The 14,084-nt window shown below is 59.2% G+C and overlaps 1 protein-coding gene across 2 annotated transcripts in view; it reads left to right on the forward strand.

Annotated features, from left to right (window-relative positions):
• LOC140398951 (mitochondrial carnitine/acylcarnitine carrier protein-like) overlaps nt 1-14,084 on the forward strand; it is a 213,880-nt gene that overhangs the window by 154,817 nt on the left and 44,979 nt on the right. For both annotated transcript variants that reach the window (XM_072487947.1, XM_072487946.1), the window contains exons 6-7: nt 2,783-2,855; nt 3,405-3,514. In XM_072487947.1, the coding sequence (XP_072344048.1) occupies nt 2,783-2,855; nt 3,405-3,514 (183 nt within the window). The remainder of the gene's footprint in view (nt 1-2,782; nt 2,856-3,404; nt 3,515-14,084) is intronic.

A 14,084-nucleotide genomic window follows, 5' to 3' on the forward strand; every position in this document is an offset into this window, starting at 1 on the left:
CGTTCAATGGAAAGTACCGCACTGTCGGAGGGTCAGTGCTGAGGGAGCGCCGCACTGTCGGAGGGTCAGTGCTGAGGGAGCGCCACGCTGTCGGAGGGTCAGTGCTGAGGGAGCGCCGCACTGTCGGAGGGTCAGTACTGAGGGAGCACCGCACTGTCGGAGGGTCAGTACTGAGGGAGCACCGCACTGTCGGAGGGTCAGTGCTGAGGGAGCACCGCACTGTCGGAGGGTCAGTACTGAGGGAGCACCGCACTGTCGGAGGGTCAGTGCTGAGGGAGCGCCACACTGTCGGAGGGTCAGTGCTGAGGGAGCGCCGCACTGTCGGAGGGTCAGCGCTGAGGGAGCGCCGCACTGTCGGAGGGTCAGTGCTGAGGGAGCGCCGCACTGTTGGAGGGTCAGTGCTGAGGGAGTGCCACACTGTCGGAGGTCCAGTGCTGAGGGAGTGCCGCACTGTCGGAGGGTCAGTGCTGAGGGAGCGCCGCACTGTCGGAGGGTCAGTGCTGAGGGTGCGCCGCACTGTCGGAGGGTCAGTGCTGAGGGTGCGCTGCACTGTCGGAGGGTCAGTGCTGAGGGATCGCCGCACTGTCAGAGGGTCAGTGCTGAGGGAGCGCCGCACTGTCGGAGGGTCAGTGCTGAGGGAGCGCCGCACTGTCAGAGGGTCAGTACTGAGGGATCGTCGCACTGTCAGAGGGTCAGTGCTGAGGGAGCGCCGCGCTGTCGGAGGGTCAGTGCTGAGCGGGCGCCGCACTGTCGGAGGGTCAGTGCTGAGGGAGCGCCGCACTGTCGGAGGGTCAGTACTGAGGGAGCACCGCACTGTCGGAGGGTCAGTACTGAGGGAGCACCGCACTGTCGGAGGGTCAGTGCTGAGGGAGCACCGCACTGTCGGAGGGTCAGTACTGAGGGAGCACCGCACTGTCGGAGGGTCAGTGCTGAGGGAGCGCCACACTGTCGGAGGGTCAGTGCTGAGGGAGCGCCGCACTGTCGGAGGGTCAGCGCTGAGGGAGCGCCGCACTGTCGGAGGGTCAGTGCTGAGGGAGCGCCGCACTGTTGGAGGGTCAGTGCTGAGGGAGTGCCACACTGTCGGAGGTCCAGTGCTGAGGGAGTGCCGCACTGTTGGAGGGTCAGTGCTGAGGGAGCGCCGCACTGTCGGAGGGTCAGTGCTGAGGGTGCGCCGCACTGTCGGAGGGTCATTGCTGAGGGTGCGCTGCACTGTCGGAGGGTCAGTGCTGAGGGATTGCCGCACTGTCAGAGGGTCAGTGCTGAGGGAGCGCCGCACTGTCGGAGGGTCAGTGCTGAGGGAGCGCCGCACTGTCAGAGGGTCAGTACTGAGGGATCGTCGCACTGTCAGAGGGTCAGTGCTGAGGGAGCGCCGCGCTGTCGGAGGGTCAGTGCTGAGCGGGCGCCGCACTGTCGGAGGGTCAGTGCTGAGGGAGCGCCGCACTGTCGGAGGGTCAGTACTGAGGGAGCGCCGCACTGTCGGAGGGTCAGTGCTGAGGGAGCGCCGCACTGTCGGAGGGTCAGTGCTGAGGGAGCGCCGCACTGACGGAGGGTCAGTGCTGAGGGAGCACCGCACTGTCGGAGGGTCAGTGCTGAGGGAGCGCCGCACTGTCGGAGGGTCAGTGCTGAGGGAGCGCCGCACTGTGGGAGGGTCAGTGCTCAGGGAGCACCGCACTATCGGAGGGTCAGTGCTGAGGGAGCGCCGCACTGTCGGAGGGTCAGTGCTGAGGGGGCACCGCACTGTCGGAGGGTCAGTGCTGAGGGAGCGCCGCACTGTCGGAGGGTCAGTGCTGAGGGAGCGCCGCACTGTCGGAGGGTCAGTGCTGAGGGAGCGCCGCACTGTCGGAGGGTCAGTGCTGAGGGAGCGCCGCACTCTGGGAGGGTCAGTGCTCAGGGAGCACCGCACTGTCGGAGGGTCAGTGCTCAGGGAGCACCGCACTGTCGGAGGGTCAGTGCTGAGGGAGCGCCGCACTGTCGGAGGGTCAGTGCTGAGGGAGCGCCGCACTGTCGGAGGGTCAGTGCTGAGGGAGCACCGCAGTGTCGGAGGGTCAGTGCTGAGGGAGCGCCGCACTGTCGGAGGGTCAGTGCTGAGGGAGCGCCGCACTGTCGGAGGGTCAGTGCTGAGGGAGCGCCGCACTGTCGGAGGGTCAGTGCTGAGGGAGCGCCGCACTGTCGGAGGGTCAGTGCTGAGGGAGCGCCGCACTGTCGGAGGGTCAGTGCTGAGGGAGCGCCGCACTGTGGGAGGGTCAGTGCTGAGGGAGCACCGCACTGTCGGAGGGTCAGTGCTGAGGGAGCGCCGCACTGTCGGAGGGTCAGTGCTGAGGGAGCGCCGCACTGTGGGAGGGTCAGTGCTCAGGGAGCACCGCACTGTCGGAGGGTCAGTGCTGAGGGAGCGCCACACTGTCGGAGGGTCAGTGCTGAGGGAGCGCCGCACTGTCGGAGGGTCAGTGCTGAGGGAGCGCCGCACTGTCGGAGGGTCAGTGCTGAGGGAGCGCCGCAGTGTCGGAGGGTCAGTGCTGAGGGAGCGCCGCACTGTCGGAGGGTCAGTGCTGAGGGAGCGCCGCACTGTCGGAGGGTCAGTGCTGAGGGAGCGCCGCACTGTCGGAGGGTCAGTGCTGAGGGAGCGCCGCACTGTCGGAGGGTCAGTGCTGAGGGAGCGCCGCGCTGTCCTGAGTTCATGCGGGGTCAGCGTTGCGGCCTTCCCGCGGTTTGGCAGGCCGCATCGCCGAAGTGACCTTCCCTCCAGGCTGCCGCTGTCCAATGACGTGGTCTTTTTAACCATCAGATGTGCCTGCGAGCGGGGTTTACTTCCTGAGCTACGAGTGGCTGAAGGATATCCTGACCCCCAAGGGCCAAAGGTCAGTAGTGGTCAAACCCGTGTGAGAACATGCGTTCAGCCAGAGACATCCGGTTACCACGTCCCACCTGGGGGGGTCCCGTGTTGGCGCCAGGACCAGAGTGGTTCTGACGGCCCTCGATTTGGGACGTGAAATCGAGGCTTTGGAGGGTGGGGGAGAGGCGGGGTTTGGAGGGTTTCCATCGAGTAAACGAGGAGGAAGTGTTTCCCAGTGGGAGGAGGGTCGGTAACCGGAGTGGGGGAGGGGGGGGGGGGGGGGGGTGAAGGTTTGCGTCAGTCACTGAAGGGGGAAGGCGTGAAGGGCTAGGGGAGGCTCGGAGGACGGGGGTACGGACAGGGGTGAGAGTGGGGGAGGGGGTGAAGATTATGGAATCACTCGGGCAGGCGCGATAGGCTGAATGCCCTCGTCCTGGGAGGGTGGGGCCCGTGTTGTTTGGTTTCTGGGGGGATTGGGGGGGGGGGGGTGAATATGGACGCGGAACACAGCTCTCCCGCGCCTGCTCGCCCAGTACTGTTTGTCTCTGTTTCTTCCCCCCAAACCCCCGTCCAGTGTGTGTGACCTGAGCGCCCCCAGGATCCTCCTCGCGGGCGGCATGGCCGGAATCTTCAACTGGATGGTCGCCATTCCGGCCGACGTGGTGAAGTCTCGATTCCAGACGGGTGAGTCAGGAAGTGGGTGGGGCGGGTGGGGGGTCGGGGGCAGGGTGCCGGGGAACCTCTTCCGACCCCTTGCCCGATGCGGCAGCTATTACGCCGCCCGCCCAGCCGCCCATTCCCATTTTCGCGCTACGTTATCTTCAGCTCATCTCGAAGACCCGGATCTGTACGGATTTCCCTTCAATCCCCCCCTGACCACTCTGTCCCACACTGCCACCCCTGACAACACCTCAACCCGGCCCTCGCTGACCCACACTGCCACCCCTGACCACACCTCAACCCGGCCCTCGCTGACCCACACTGCCACCCCTGACCACACCTCAACCCTGCCCTCGCTGACCCACACTGCCACCCCTGACCACACCTCAACCCGGCCCTCGCTGACCCACACTGCCTCCCCTGACCACACCTCAACCCTGCCCTCGCTGACCCCTGACCCACACTGTCGCCCCTGACCACACCTCAATCCGTCCCTCGCTGACCCACACTGCCGCCCCTGACCACACCTCAACCCTGCCCTCGCTGACCCACACTGCCTCCCCTGACCACACCTCAACCCTGCCCTCGCTGACCCACACTGCCGCCCCTGACCACACCTCAACCCGGCCCTCGCTGACCCACACTGCCTCCCCTGACCACACCTCAACCCTGCCCTCGCTGACCCACACTGCGATATACGAACCCGGGCCCTCAGCGCCATAGTGACGGCCGGAATACTGACCGGCACCTTGGATGCGGAAGTTGAGAAGCAAGGGCAGGAGTATCGGGCGACCTCCGCAAGTCAATGGAAGAGGTCCTGTTGGAGAGGACCAATGAGATGCCAGAAGCGCCTGGCGCCGCGATACAAGTCATGGAGGTGTCTCCTGCGAGGCAGAGCGACCCGATTGCCTCTCTGCCAACGGAGATGTCTCTGATGGCTGAGGCCAATAAAGTGCTGAAGGCCAAAGTGAACGAGTCGGAGAACCACCGCGAGCAGCGCTTGCGAAGCTGAGATGGGCAAAGGTGCATCGCGACTACAAGCGGGAAGGTCACGCCCATCAGGTGTTCCCAGGACGACGGAGCAGAGCTGGGAAAGAAGCGGATGGCCTTCAACAAGGCCACAGCCGCCCTGTGTAAAAGCAGAGTCTGACTTTGGGTGGTGAATGAGATGAAAATGAAAAATCGCTGATCGTCAGAAGTCGGCTTCAAATGAAGTTACTGTGAAAAGCCCCTAGTCGCCACATTCCGGCGCCTGTTCGGGGAGGCTGGTACGGGAACTGAACCGTGCTGCTGGCCTGCCTTGGTCTGCTTTAAAAGCCAGCAATTTAGCCCACTGTGCTAAACCAGCCCCTGATAATACCCCCAACTCACAACGGTTGTAACAAACAGAGCAAAACCTTCCCCCCAGCCCCTGTTCCGGCGGGGTAAGAATGGCTTTTGAGGGGATAGACTATTTATTTGATGCATGGGATGTTATGGGCCAGGATCCAAAGTGTATCCTGGAGTTCACCTGACCCACAACTTTTACTAGATTGTGGTGTGGGGAGCACACGGCCCACTCTACAGGTGTGGGACAGCAGAAATGGAAATGTAGTTTTTAAAACAAAACAATGTTTATTCCATGAACTCAAGTTAACCTTTTTAAAACAAACAGTGAATATCTTAGCAACCAGTAAATCAAAAATACCCCCCAAAGAATACAACACTAAGTAATCTGTCTGCTCTCCTTTTCACATCCAAAAGACTTAACAAACCTCTAAACAGGAGCACATTAGGTTTTCATTCAATGCTGAAATCATTGATAATTCTGAATTCACCAAATGATTAAGATAGTCTTTGGATGGCAGACTTCAGATGCAGCTCACTGAAAAACACAGACACACCCAAGCTCTTCTCAAACGGAAACTAAAAAAAGCAGAGGTGGAGCTCAGCTCCACCCACACTCTGACATCACTCCAGTAACATGAGCAGCTCCATTTCTTAAAGGTACACTGCTTAAACACCCATTTCTTAAAGGGCACTCTCACGTGACAGGGAGGAGATGGATTCTTGTGTAAAAAAAGCATGGGCTGGGTGCGGATTGATTGAGGTTTCTGAGGCTGTTTTGGATGTTGGGGGTGGGCTTGTGGCTACAGGGGGTTGTGGTTGCGTGTCCGTGATCATGTTTGCAGTGTGTGGGTTGAATGTTTCGCAAGTGGGATTTGGTGCGGGGGTGGGAATTTAATTCTATGGGGGGAGGTTTTGCTCTGTTTGTTACAACCGTTGTGAGTTGGGGGTATTATGTTTTAAGCATATTTTTATACTTTGTGTCATTTTTCTGTTCACGTTTTTCTTCACTCTGGCTGCTAACGGCAGCAGTGGGGGTTGACTGCACCTCATTATATTAATTTTGTTTTAGGCAGTGAGCTTGGTGTTTTTGTTCTGTTTAGGGTTAGATTTATTAAAAGTAGATTTTAGTTTTCACCTGGTCTTACTGGTTTTTGTATGTATATTTGGGTGCGGTTACGTTTCAGGGTGGAAGGGGGGGGGGGAGGGGGATCGGGCAGGGGTAATTTGCGGACAGTGACTGCGAACCCATCTTCGTTTAGTTTTGCCAGTGGGTTTGGCGGCCATCTTGGGTGGGCCTGGTTGATGTCGTTTCTGTGGACATGTTGAATAATCCCATTTTTTAAAATACAAGTTCCTTCGTTGAATGTGAGCATTGCGTGCAAGGCCAACATTTGGCAGCCAGGTCAATTGTCCAGTTGGCTTAACGGTCTTGACAACATACCTTCCTATAATTAATGGAGTTCTTTAAATAGATTATGCTTCAGTCGAACCCCTGTCCCGGTGGAGGCAATGTGTGTGTGGAATCCATACCTCAGTGAGAGTCAGTGTGTGCGGGTCCCGTACCCCAGTGAGAGTCTGAGAGTGTGTGGGATCCATACCCCAGTGAGAGTCAGTGTGTGTGGGACCCATACCCCAGTGAGAGTCAGTGTGTGTGGGACCCGTATCCCAGTGAGAGTCAGTGTTGTGTGACCTGTTCCCCAGTGAGAGTCAGTGTGTGTGGGACCCGTACCCCAGTGAGAGTCAGTGTGTGTGGGACCCGTACCCCAGTGAGAGTCAGTGTGTGTGGAACCCGTACCCCAGTGAGAGTCAGTGTGTGTGGGACTCGTACCCCAGTGAGAGTCAGTATGTGTGAAACCCGTACCCCAGTGAGAGTCAGTGTGTGTGGGACACGTACCCCAGTGAGAGTCAGTGTGTGTGAAACCCGTACCCCAGTGAGAGTCAGTGTGTGTGGGACCCGTACCCCAGTGAGAGTCAGTGTGTGTTTGGGACCCGTACTCCAGTGAGAGTCAGTGTGTGTGGGACCCGTACCCCAGTGAGAGTCAGTGTGTGTGTGGGACCCGGACCCCAGTGAGAGTCAGTGTGTGTGGGACCCGAACCCCAGTGAGAGTCAGTGTATGTGGGACCCGTACCCCAGTGAGAGTCAGAGCGTGTGGGACCCGTACCCCAGTGAGAGTCAGTGTGTGTGGGACCTGTATCCCAGTGAGAGTCAGTGTGTGTGTTACCCGTACCCCAGTGAGAGTCAGTGTGTGTGTGGGACCCGTACCCCAGTGAGAGTCAGTGTGTGTGGGACCCGTACCCCAGTGAGAGTCAGTGTGTGTGGGACCTGTACCCCAGTGAGAGTCAGTGTGTGTGGGACCCGTACCCCAGTGAGAGTCCGTGTGTGTGGGACCCGTACACCAGTGAGAGTCAGTGTGTGTGGGACCTGTACCCCAGTGAGAGTCAGAGTGTGTGTGGGACCCGTACCCCAGTGAGAGTCAGTGTGTGTAGGACCCGTACACCAGTGAGAGTCACTGTGTGTGTCCCGTACCCCAGTGAGAGTCGGTGTGTGTGGGACCTGTACCCCAGTGAGAGTCGGTGTGTGAAGGATCTGTACCCCAGTGAGAGTCAGAGTGTGTGTGGGACCCGTACCCCAGTGAGAGTCGGTGTTTGTGGGACCCGTACACCAGTGAGAGTCAGTGTGTGTGGGACCCATACCCCAGTGAGAGTCAGTGTGTGTGGGACCCGTACCCCAGTGAGAGCCAGTGTGTGTGGGACCCGTACCCCAGTGAGAGTCAGAGTGTGTGTGGGACCCGTACCCCAGTGAGAGTCGGTGTGTGTGGGACCCGTACACCAGTGAAAGTCAGTGTGTGTGGGACCCGTACCCCAGTGAGAGTCAGTGTGTGTGGGACCCGTACCCCAGTGAGAGTCAGTGTGTGTGAGACCCGTACCCCAGTGAGAGTCAGTGTGTGTGGGACTCGTACCCCAGTGAGAGTCAGTGTGTGTGAAACCCGTACCCCAGTGAGAGTCAGTGTGTGTGTTACCCGTACCCCAGTGAGAGTCAGTGTGTGTGTGGGACCCGTACCCCAGTGAGAGTCAGTGTGTGTGGGACCCGTACCCCAGTGAGAGTCGGTGTGTGTGGAACCCGTACCCCAGTGAGAGTCAGTGTGTGTGGGACCTGTACCCCAGTGAGAGTCAGTGTGTGTGTTACACGTACCCCAGTGAGAGTCAGTGTGTGTAGGACCCGTACCCCAGTGAGAGTCACTGTGTGTGTCCCGTACCCCAGTGAGAGTCGGTGTGTGTGGGACCTGTACCCCAGTGAGAGTCAGTGTGTGTGGGACCCGTACCCCAGTGAGAGTCAGTGTGTGTGGCACCCGTACCTCAGTGAGAGTCAGTGTGTGTGTGACCCGTACCCCAGTGAGAGTCAGAGTGTGTGTGGGACCCGTACCCCAGTGAGAGTCAGTGTGTGTGGGACCCGTACCCCAGTGAGAGTCAGTGTGTGTGGCACCCGTACCTCAGTGAGAGTCAGTGTGTGTGGGACCCGTACCCCAGTGAGAGATAGTGTGTGGGACCCGTACCCCAGTGAGAGTCAGTGTGTGTGTGACCCATACCCCAGTGAGAGTCAGTGTGTGTGGGACCCGTACCCCAGTGAGAGTCAGTGTGTGTGGGACCTGTACCCCAGTGAGAGTCAGTGTGTGTGGGACCCGTACCCCAGTGAGAGACAGTGTGTGTGGGACCCGTACCGAAGTGAGAGTCAGTGTGTGTGGGACCCGTACCCCAGTGAGAATCAGTGTGTGTGGGACCCGTACCCCAGTGGGAGTCAGTGAGTGTGGGACCCGAACCCCAGTGAGAGTCAGTGTGTGGGGGACCTGTAACCCAGTGAGAGTCAGTGTGTGTGGGACCCGTACCCCAGTGAGAGTCAGTGTGTGTGGGACCCGTACCCCAGTGAGAGTCAGTGTGTGTGGGACCTGTACCCCAGTGAGAGTCAGTGTGTGTGGGACCCGTACCCCAGTGAGAGTCAGTGTGTGTGGGACCTGTACCCCAGTGAGAGACAGTGTGTGTGGGACCCGTACCCCAGTGGGAGTCAGTGAGTGTGGGACCCGAACCCCAGTGAGAGTCAGTGTATGTGGAACCCGTACCCCAGTGAGAGTCAGTGCGTGTGGGACCCGCAGCCCAGTGAGAGTCAGTGTGTGTGGGACCTGTACGCCAGTGAGAGTCAGTGTGTGTGTTACCCGTACCCCAGTGAGAGTCAGTGTGTGTGTGGGACCCGTACCCCAGTGAGAGTCAGTGTGTGTGGGACCCGTACCCCAGTGAGAGTCAGTGTGTGTGGGACCCGTACCCCAGTGAGAGTCAGTGTGTGTGGGACCCGTACCCCAGTGAGAGTCAGTGTGTGTGGGACCCGTACCCCAGTGAGAGTCCGTGTGTGTGGGACCCGTACCCCAGTGAGAGTCAGTGTGTGTGGGACCTGTACCCCAGTGAGAGTCAGAGTGTGTGTGGGACCCGTACCCCAGTGAGAGTCAGTGAGTGTAGGACCCGTACCCCAGTGAGAGTCACTGTGTGTGTCCCGTACCCCAGTGAGAGTCGGTGTGCGTGGGACCTGTACCCCATGAGAGTCGGTGTGTGTGGGACCTGTACCCCAGTGAGAGTCAGCGTGTGTGTGGGACCCGTACCCCAGTGAGAGTCGGTGTGTGTGGAACCCATACACCAGTGAGAGTCAGTGTGTGTGGGACCCATACCCCAGTGAGAGTCAGTGTGTGTGGGACCCGTACCCCAGTGAGAGCCAGTGTGTGTGGGACCCGTACCCCAGTGAGAGTCAGAGTGTGTGTGGGACCCGTACCCCAGTGAGAGTCGGTGTGTGTGGGACCCGTACCCCAGTGAGAGTCAGTGTGTGTGGGACCCGTACCCAAGTGAGAGTCAGTGTGTGTGGGACCCGTACCCCAGTGAGAGTCAGTGTGTGTGGGACTCGTACCCCAGTGAGAGTCAGTGTGTGTGAGACCCGTACCCCTGTGAGAGTCAGTGTGTGTGAAACCCGTACCCCAGTGAGAGTCAGTGTGTGTGAAACCCGTACCCCAGTGAGAGTCAGTGTGTGTGAGACCCGTACCCCAGTGAGAGTCAGTGTGTGTGGGACACGTACCCCAGTGAGAGTCAGTGTGTGTGTGACCCGTACCCCAGTGAGAGTCAGTGTGTGTGAGACCCGTTCCCCAGTGAGAGTCAGTGTGTGAGACCCGTACCCCAGTGAGAGTCAGTGTGTGTGTTACCCGTACCCCAGTGTGAGTCAGTGTGTGTGGGACTCGTACCCCAGTGAGAGTCAGTGTGTGTGTTACCCGTACCCCAGTGTGAGTCAGTGTGTGTGTTACCCGTACCCCAGTGAGAGTCAGTGTGTGTGTGGGACCTGTACCCCAGTGAGAGTCAGTGTGTGTGGGACCCGTACCCCAGTGAGAGTCGTTGTGTGTGGGACCCGTACCCCAGTGAGAGTCAGTGTGTGTGGGACCCGTACCCCAGTGAGAGTCAGTGTGTGTGGGACCCGTACCCCAGTGAGAGTCAGTGTGTGTGGGACTCGTACCCCAGTGAGAGTCAGTGTGTGTGAAACCCGTACCCCAGTGAGAGTCAGTGTGTGTGAAACCCGTACCCCAGTGAGAGTCAGTGTGTGTGAGACCCGTACCCCAGTGAGAGTCAGTGTGTGTGTGGGACCCATACCCCAGTGAGAGTCAGTGTGTGTGGGACCCTTAACCAGTGAGAGTCAGTGTGTGTGGCACCCGTACCCCAGTGAGAGTCAGTGTGTGTGGGACCCGTACCCCAGTGAGAGTCAGTGTGTGTAGGACCTGTACCCCAGTGAGAGTCACTGTGTGTGTCCCGTACCCCAGTGAGAGTCGGTGTGTGTGGGACCTGTACCCCAGTGAGAGTCGGTGTGTGTGGGACCTGTACCCCAGTGAGAGTCAGTGTGTGTGGGACCCGTACCCCAGTGAGAGTCAGTGTGTGGGACCCGTACCCCAGTGAGAGTCAGTGTGTGTGGGACCCGTGTCCCAGTGAGAGTCAGTGAGAGTCTGCGTGTGTGGGACCCGTAGCCCAGTGAGAGTCAGTGTGTGTGGGACCCATACCCCAGTGAGAGTCAGTGTGTGTGGGACCCGTACCCCAGTAAGAGCCAGTGTGTGTGGGACCCGTACCCCAGTGAGAGTCAGAGTGTGTGTGGGACCCGTACCCCAGTGAGAGTCGGTGTGTGTGGGACCCGTACCCCAGTGAGAGTCAGTGTGTGTGGGACCCGTACCCCAGTGAGAGTCAGTGTGGTGTGGGACCCGTACCCCAGTGAGAGTCAGTGTGTGTGGGACCCGTACCCCAGTGAGAGTCAGTGTGTGTGGGACTCGTACCCCAGTGAGAGTCAGTGTGTGTGGGACCCGTACCCCAGTGAGAGTCAGTGTGTGTGAAACCCGTACCCCAGTGAGAGTCAGTGTGTGTGAAACCCGTACCCCAGTGAGAGTCAGTGTGTGTGAGACCCGTACCCCAGTGAGAGTCAGTGTGTGTGTGGGACCCATACCCCAGTGAGAGTCAGTGTGTGTGGGACCCTTAACCAGTGAGAGTCAGTGTGTGTGGCACCCGTAGCCCAGTGAGAGTCAGTGAGAGTCTGCGTGTGTGGGACCCGTAGCCCAGAGAGAGTCAGTGTGTGTGTGGGACGCGTACCCCAGTGAGAGTCAGTGTGTGTGGGACCTGTACCCCAGTGAGAGTCAGTGTGCGTGTCCCGTACCCCAGTGAGAGTCATTGTGTGTGGGACCCGTACCCCAGTGACAGGCAGTGTGTGTGAGACCCGTACCCCAGTGAGAGTCAGTGTGTGTGTGTGACCCGTACCCCAGTGAGAGTCAGTGTGTGTGAGACCCGTTCCCCAGTGAGAGTCAGTGTGTGAGACCCGTACCCCAGTGAGAGTCAGTGTGTGTGTTACCCGTACCCCAGTGTGAGTCAGTGTGTGTGGGACTCGTACCCCAGTGAGAGTCGGTGTGTGTGGGACCCGTACCCCAGTGAGAGTCAGTGTGTGTGGGACCCGTACCCCAGTGAGAGTCAGTGTGGTGTGGGACCCGTACCCCAGTGAGAGTCAGTGTGTGTGTGGGACCCATACCCCAGTGAGAGTCAGTGTGTGTGGGACTCGTACCCCAGTGAGAGTCAGTGTGTGTGGGACCCGTACCCCAGTGAGAGTCAGTGTGTGTGAAACCCGTACCCCAGTGAGAGTCAGTGTGAGTGAAACCCGTACCCCAGTGAGAGTCAGTGTGTGTGAGACCCGTACCCCAGTGAGAGTCAGTGTGTGTGTGGGACCCATACCCCAGTGAGAGTCAGTGTGTGTGGGACCCTTAACCAGTGAGAGTCAATGTGTGTGGGACCCGTAGCCCAGAGAGAGTCAGTGTGTGTGTGGGACGCGTACCCCAGTGAGAGTCAGTGTGTGTGGGACCTGTACCCCAGTGAGAGTCAGTGTGCGTGTCCCGTACCCCAGTGAGAGTCATTGTGTGTGGGACCCGTACCCCAGTGACAGGCAGTGTGTGTGAGACCCGTACCCCAGTGAGAGTCAGTGTTTGTGTGTGACCCGTACCCCAGTGAGAGTCAGTGTGTGTGAGACCCGTTCCCCAGTGAGAGTCAGTGTGTGAGACCCGTACCCCAGTGAGAGTCAGTGTGTGTGTTACCCGTACCCCAGTGTGAGTCAGTGTGTGTGGGACCCGTACCCCAGTGAGAGTTAGTGTGTGTGTTACCCGTACCCCAGTGTGAGTCAGTGTGTGTGTTACCCGTACCCCAGTGAGAGTCAGTGTGTGTGTGGGACCTGTACCCCAGTGAGAGTCAGTGTGTGTGGGACCCGTACCCCAGTGAGAGTCGTTGTGTGTGGGACCCGTACCCCAGTGAGAGTCAGTGTGTGTGGAACCGTACCCCAGTGAGAGTCAGTGTGTGTGGGACCCGTACCCCAGTGAGAGTCAGTGTGTGTGGGACTCGTACCCCAGTGAGAGTCAGTGTGTGTGAAACCCGTACCCCAGTGAGAGTCAGTGTGTGTGAAACCCGTACCCCAGTGAGAGTCAGTGTGTGTGAGACCCGTACCCCAGTGAGAGTCAGTGTGTGTGTGGGACCCATACCCCAGTGAGAGTCAGTGTGTGTGGGACCCTTAACCAGTGAGAGTCAGTGTGTGTGGCACCCGTACCCCAGTGAGAGTCAGTGTGTGTGGGACCCGTACCCCAGTGAGAGTCAGTGTGTGTAGGACCTGTACCCCAGTGAGAGTCACTGTGTGTGTCCCGTACCCCAGTGAGAGTCGGTGTGTGTGGGACCTGTACCCCAGTGAGAGTCGGTGTGTGTGGGACCTGTACCCCAGTGAGAGTCAGTGTGTGTGGGACCCGTACCCCAGTGAGAGTCAGTGTGTGGGACCCGTACCCCAGTGAGAGTCAGTGTGTGTGGGACCCGTGTCCCAGTGAGAGTCAGTGAGAGTCTGCGTGTGTGGGACCCGTAGCCCAGTGAGAGTCAGTGTGTGTGGGACCCATACCCCAGTGAGAGTCAGTGTGTGTGGGACCCGTACCCCAGTGAGAGCCAGTGTGTGTGGGACCCGTACCCCAGTGAGAGTCAGAGTGTGTGTGGGACCCGTACCCCAGTGAGAGTCGGTGTGTGTGGGACCCGTACCCCAGTGAGAGTCAGTGTGTGTGGGACCCGTACCCCAGTGAGAGTCAGTGTGGTGTGGGACCCGTACCCCAGTGAGATTCAGTGTGTGTGGATCCCGTACCCCAGTGAGAGTCAGTGTGTGTGGGACTCGTACCCCAGTGAGAGTCAGTGTGTGTGGGACCCGTACCCCAGTGAGAGTCAGTGTGTGTGAATCCCATACCCCAGTGAGAGTCAGTGTGTGTGAAACCCGTACCCCAGTGAGAGTCAGTGTGTGTGAAACCCGTACCCCAGTGAGAGTCAGTGTGTGTGTGGGACCCATACCCCAGTGAGAGTCTGCGTGTGTGGGACCCTTAACCAGTGAGAGTCAGTGTGTGTGGCACCCGTAGCCCAGTGAGAGTCAGTGAGAGTCTGCGTGTGTGGGACCCGTAGCCCAGAGAGAGTCAGTGTGTGTGTGGGACGCGTACCCCAGTGAGAGTCAGTGTGTGTGGGACCTGTACCCCAGTGAGAGTCAGTGTGCGTGTCCCGTACCCCAGTGAGAGTCATTGTGTGTGGGACCCGTACCCCAGTGACAGGCAGTGTGTGTGAGACCCGTACCCCAGTGAGAGTCAGTGTGTGTGTGTGACCCGTACCCCAGTGAGAGTCAGTGTGTGTGAGACCCGTTCCCCAGTGAGAGTCA

The sequence above is a fragment of the Scyliorhinus torazame genome, chromosome 22 (genome assembly GCF_047496885.1).
Source record: "Scyliorhinus torazame isolate Kashiwa2021f chromosome 22, sScyTor2.1, whole genome shotgun sequence".
Classification (NCBI taxonomy): Eukaryota; Metazoa; Chordata; class Chondrichthyes; order Carcharhiniformes; family Scyliorhinidae; genus Scyliorhinus; species Scyliorhinus torazame.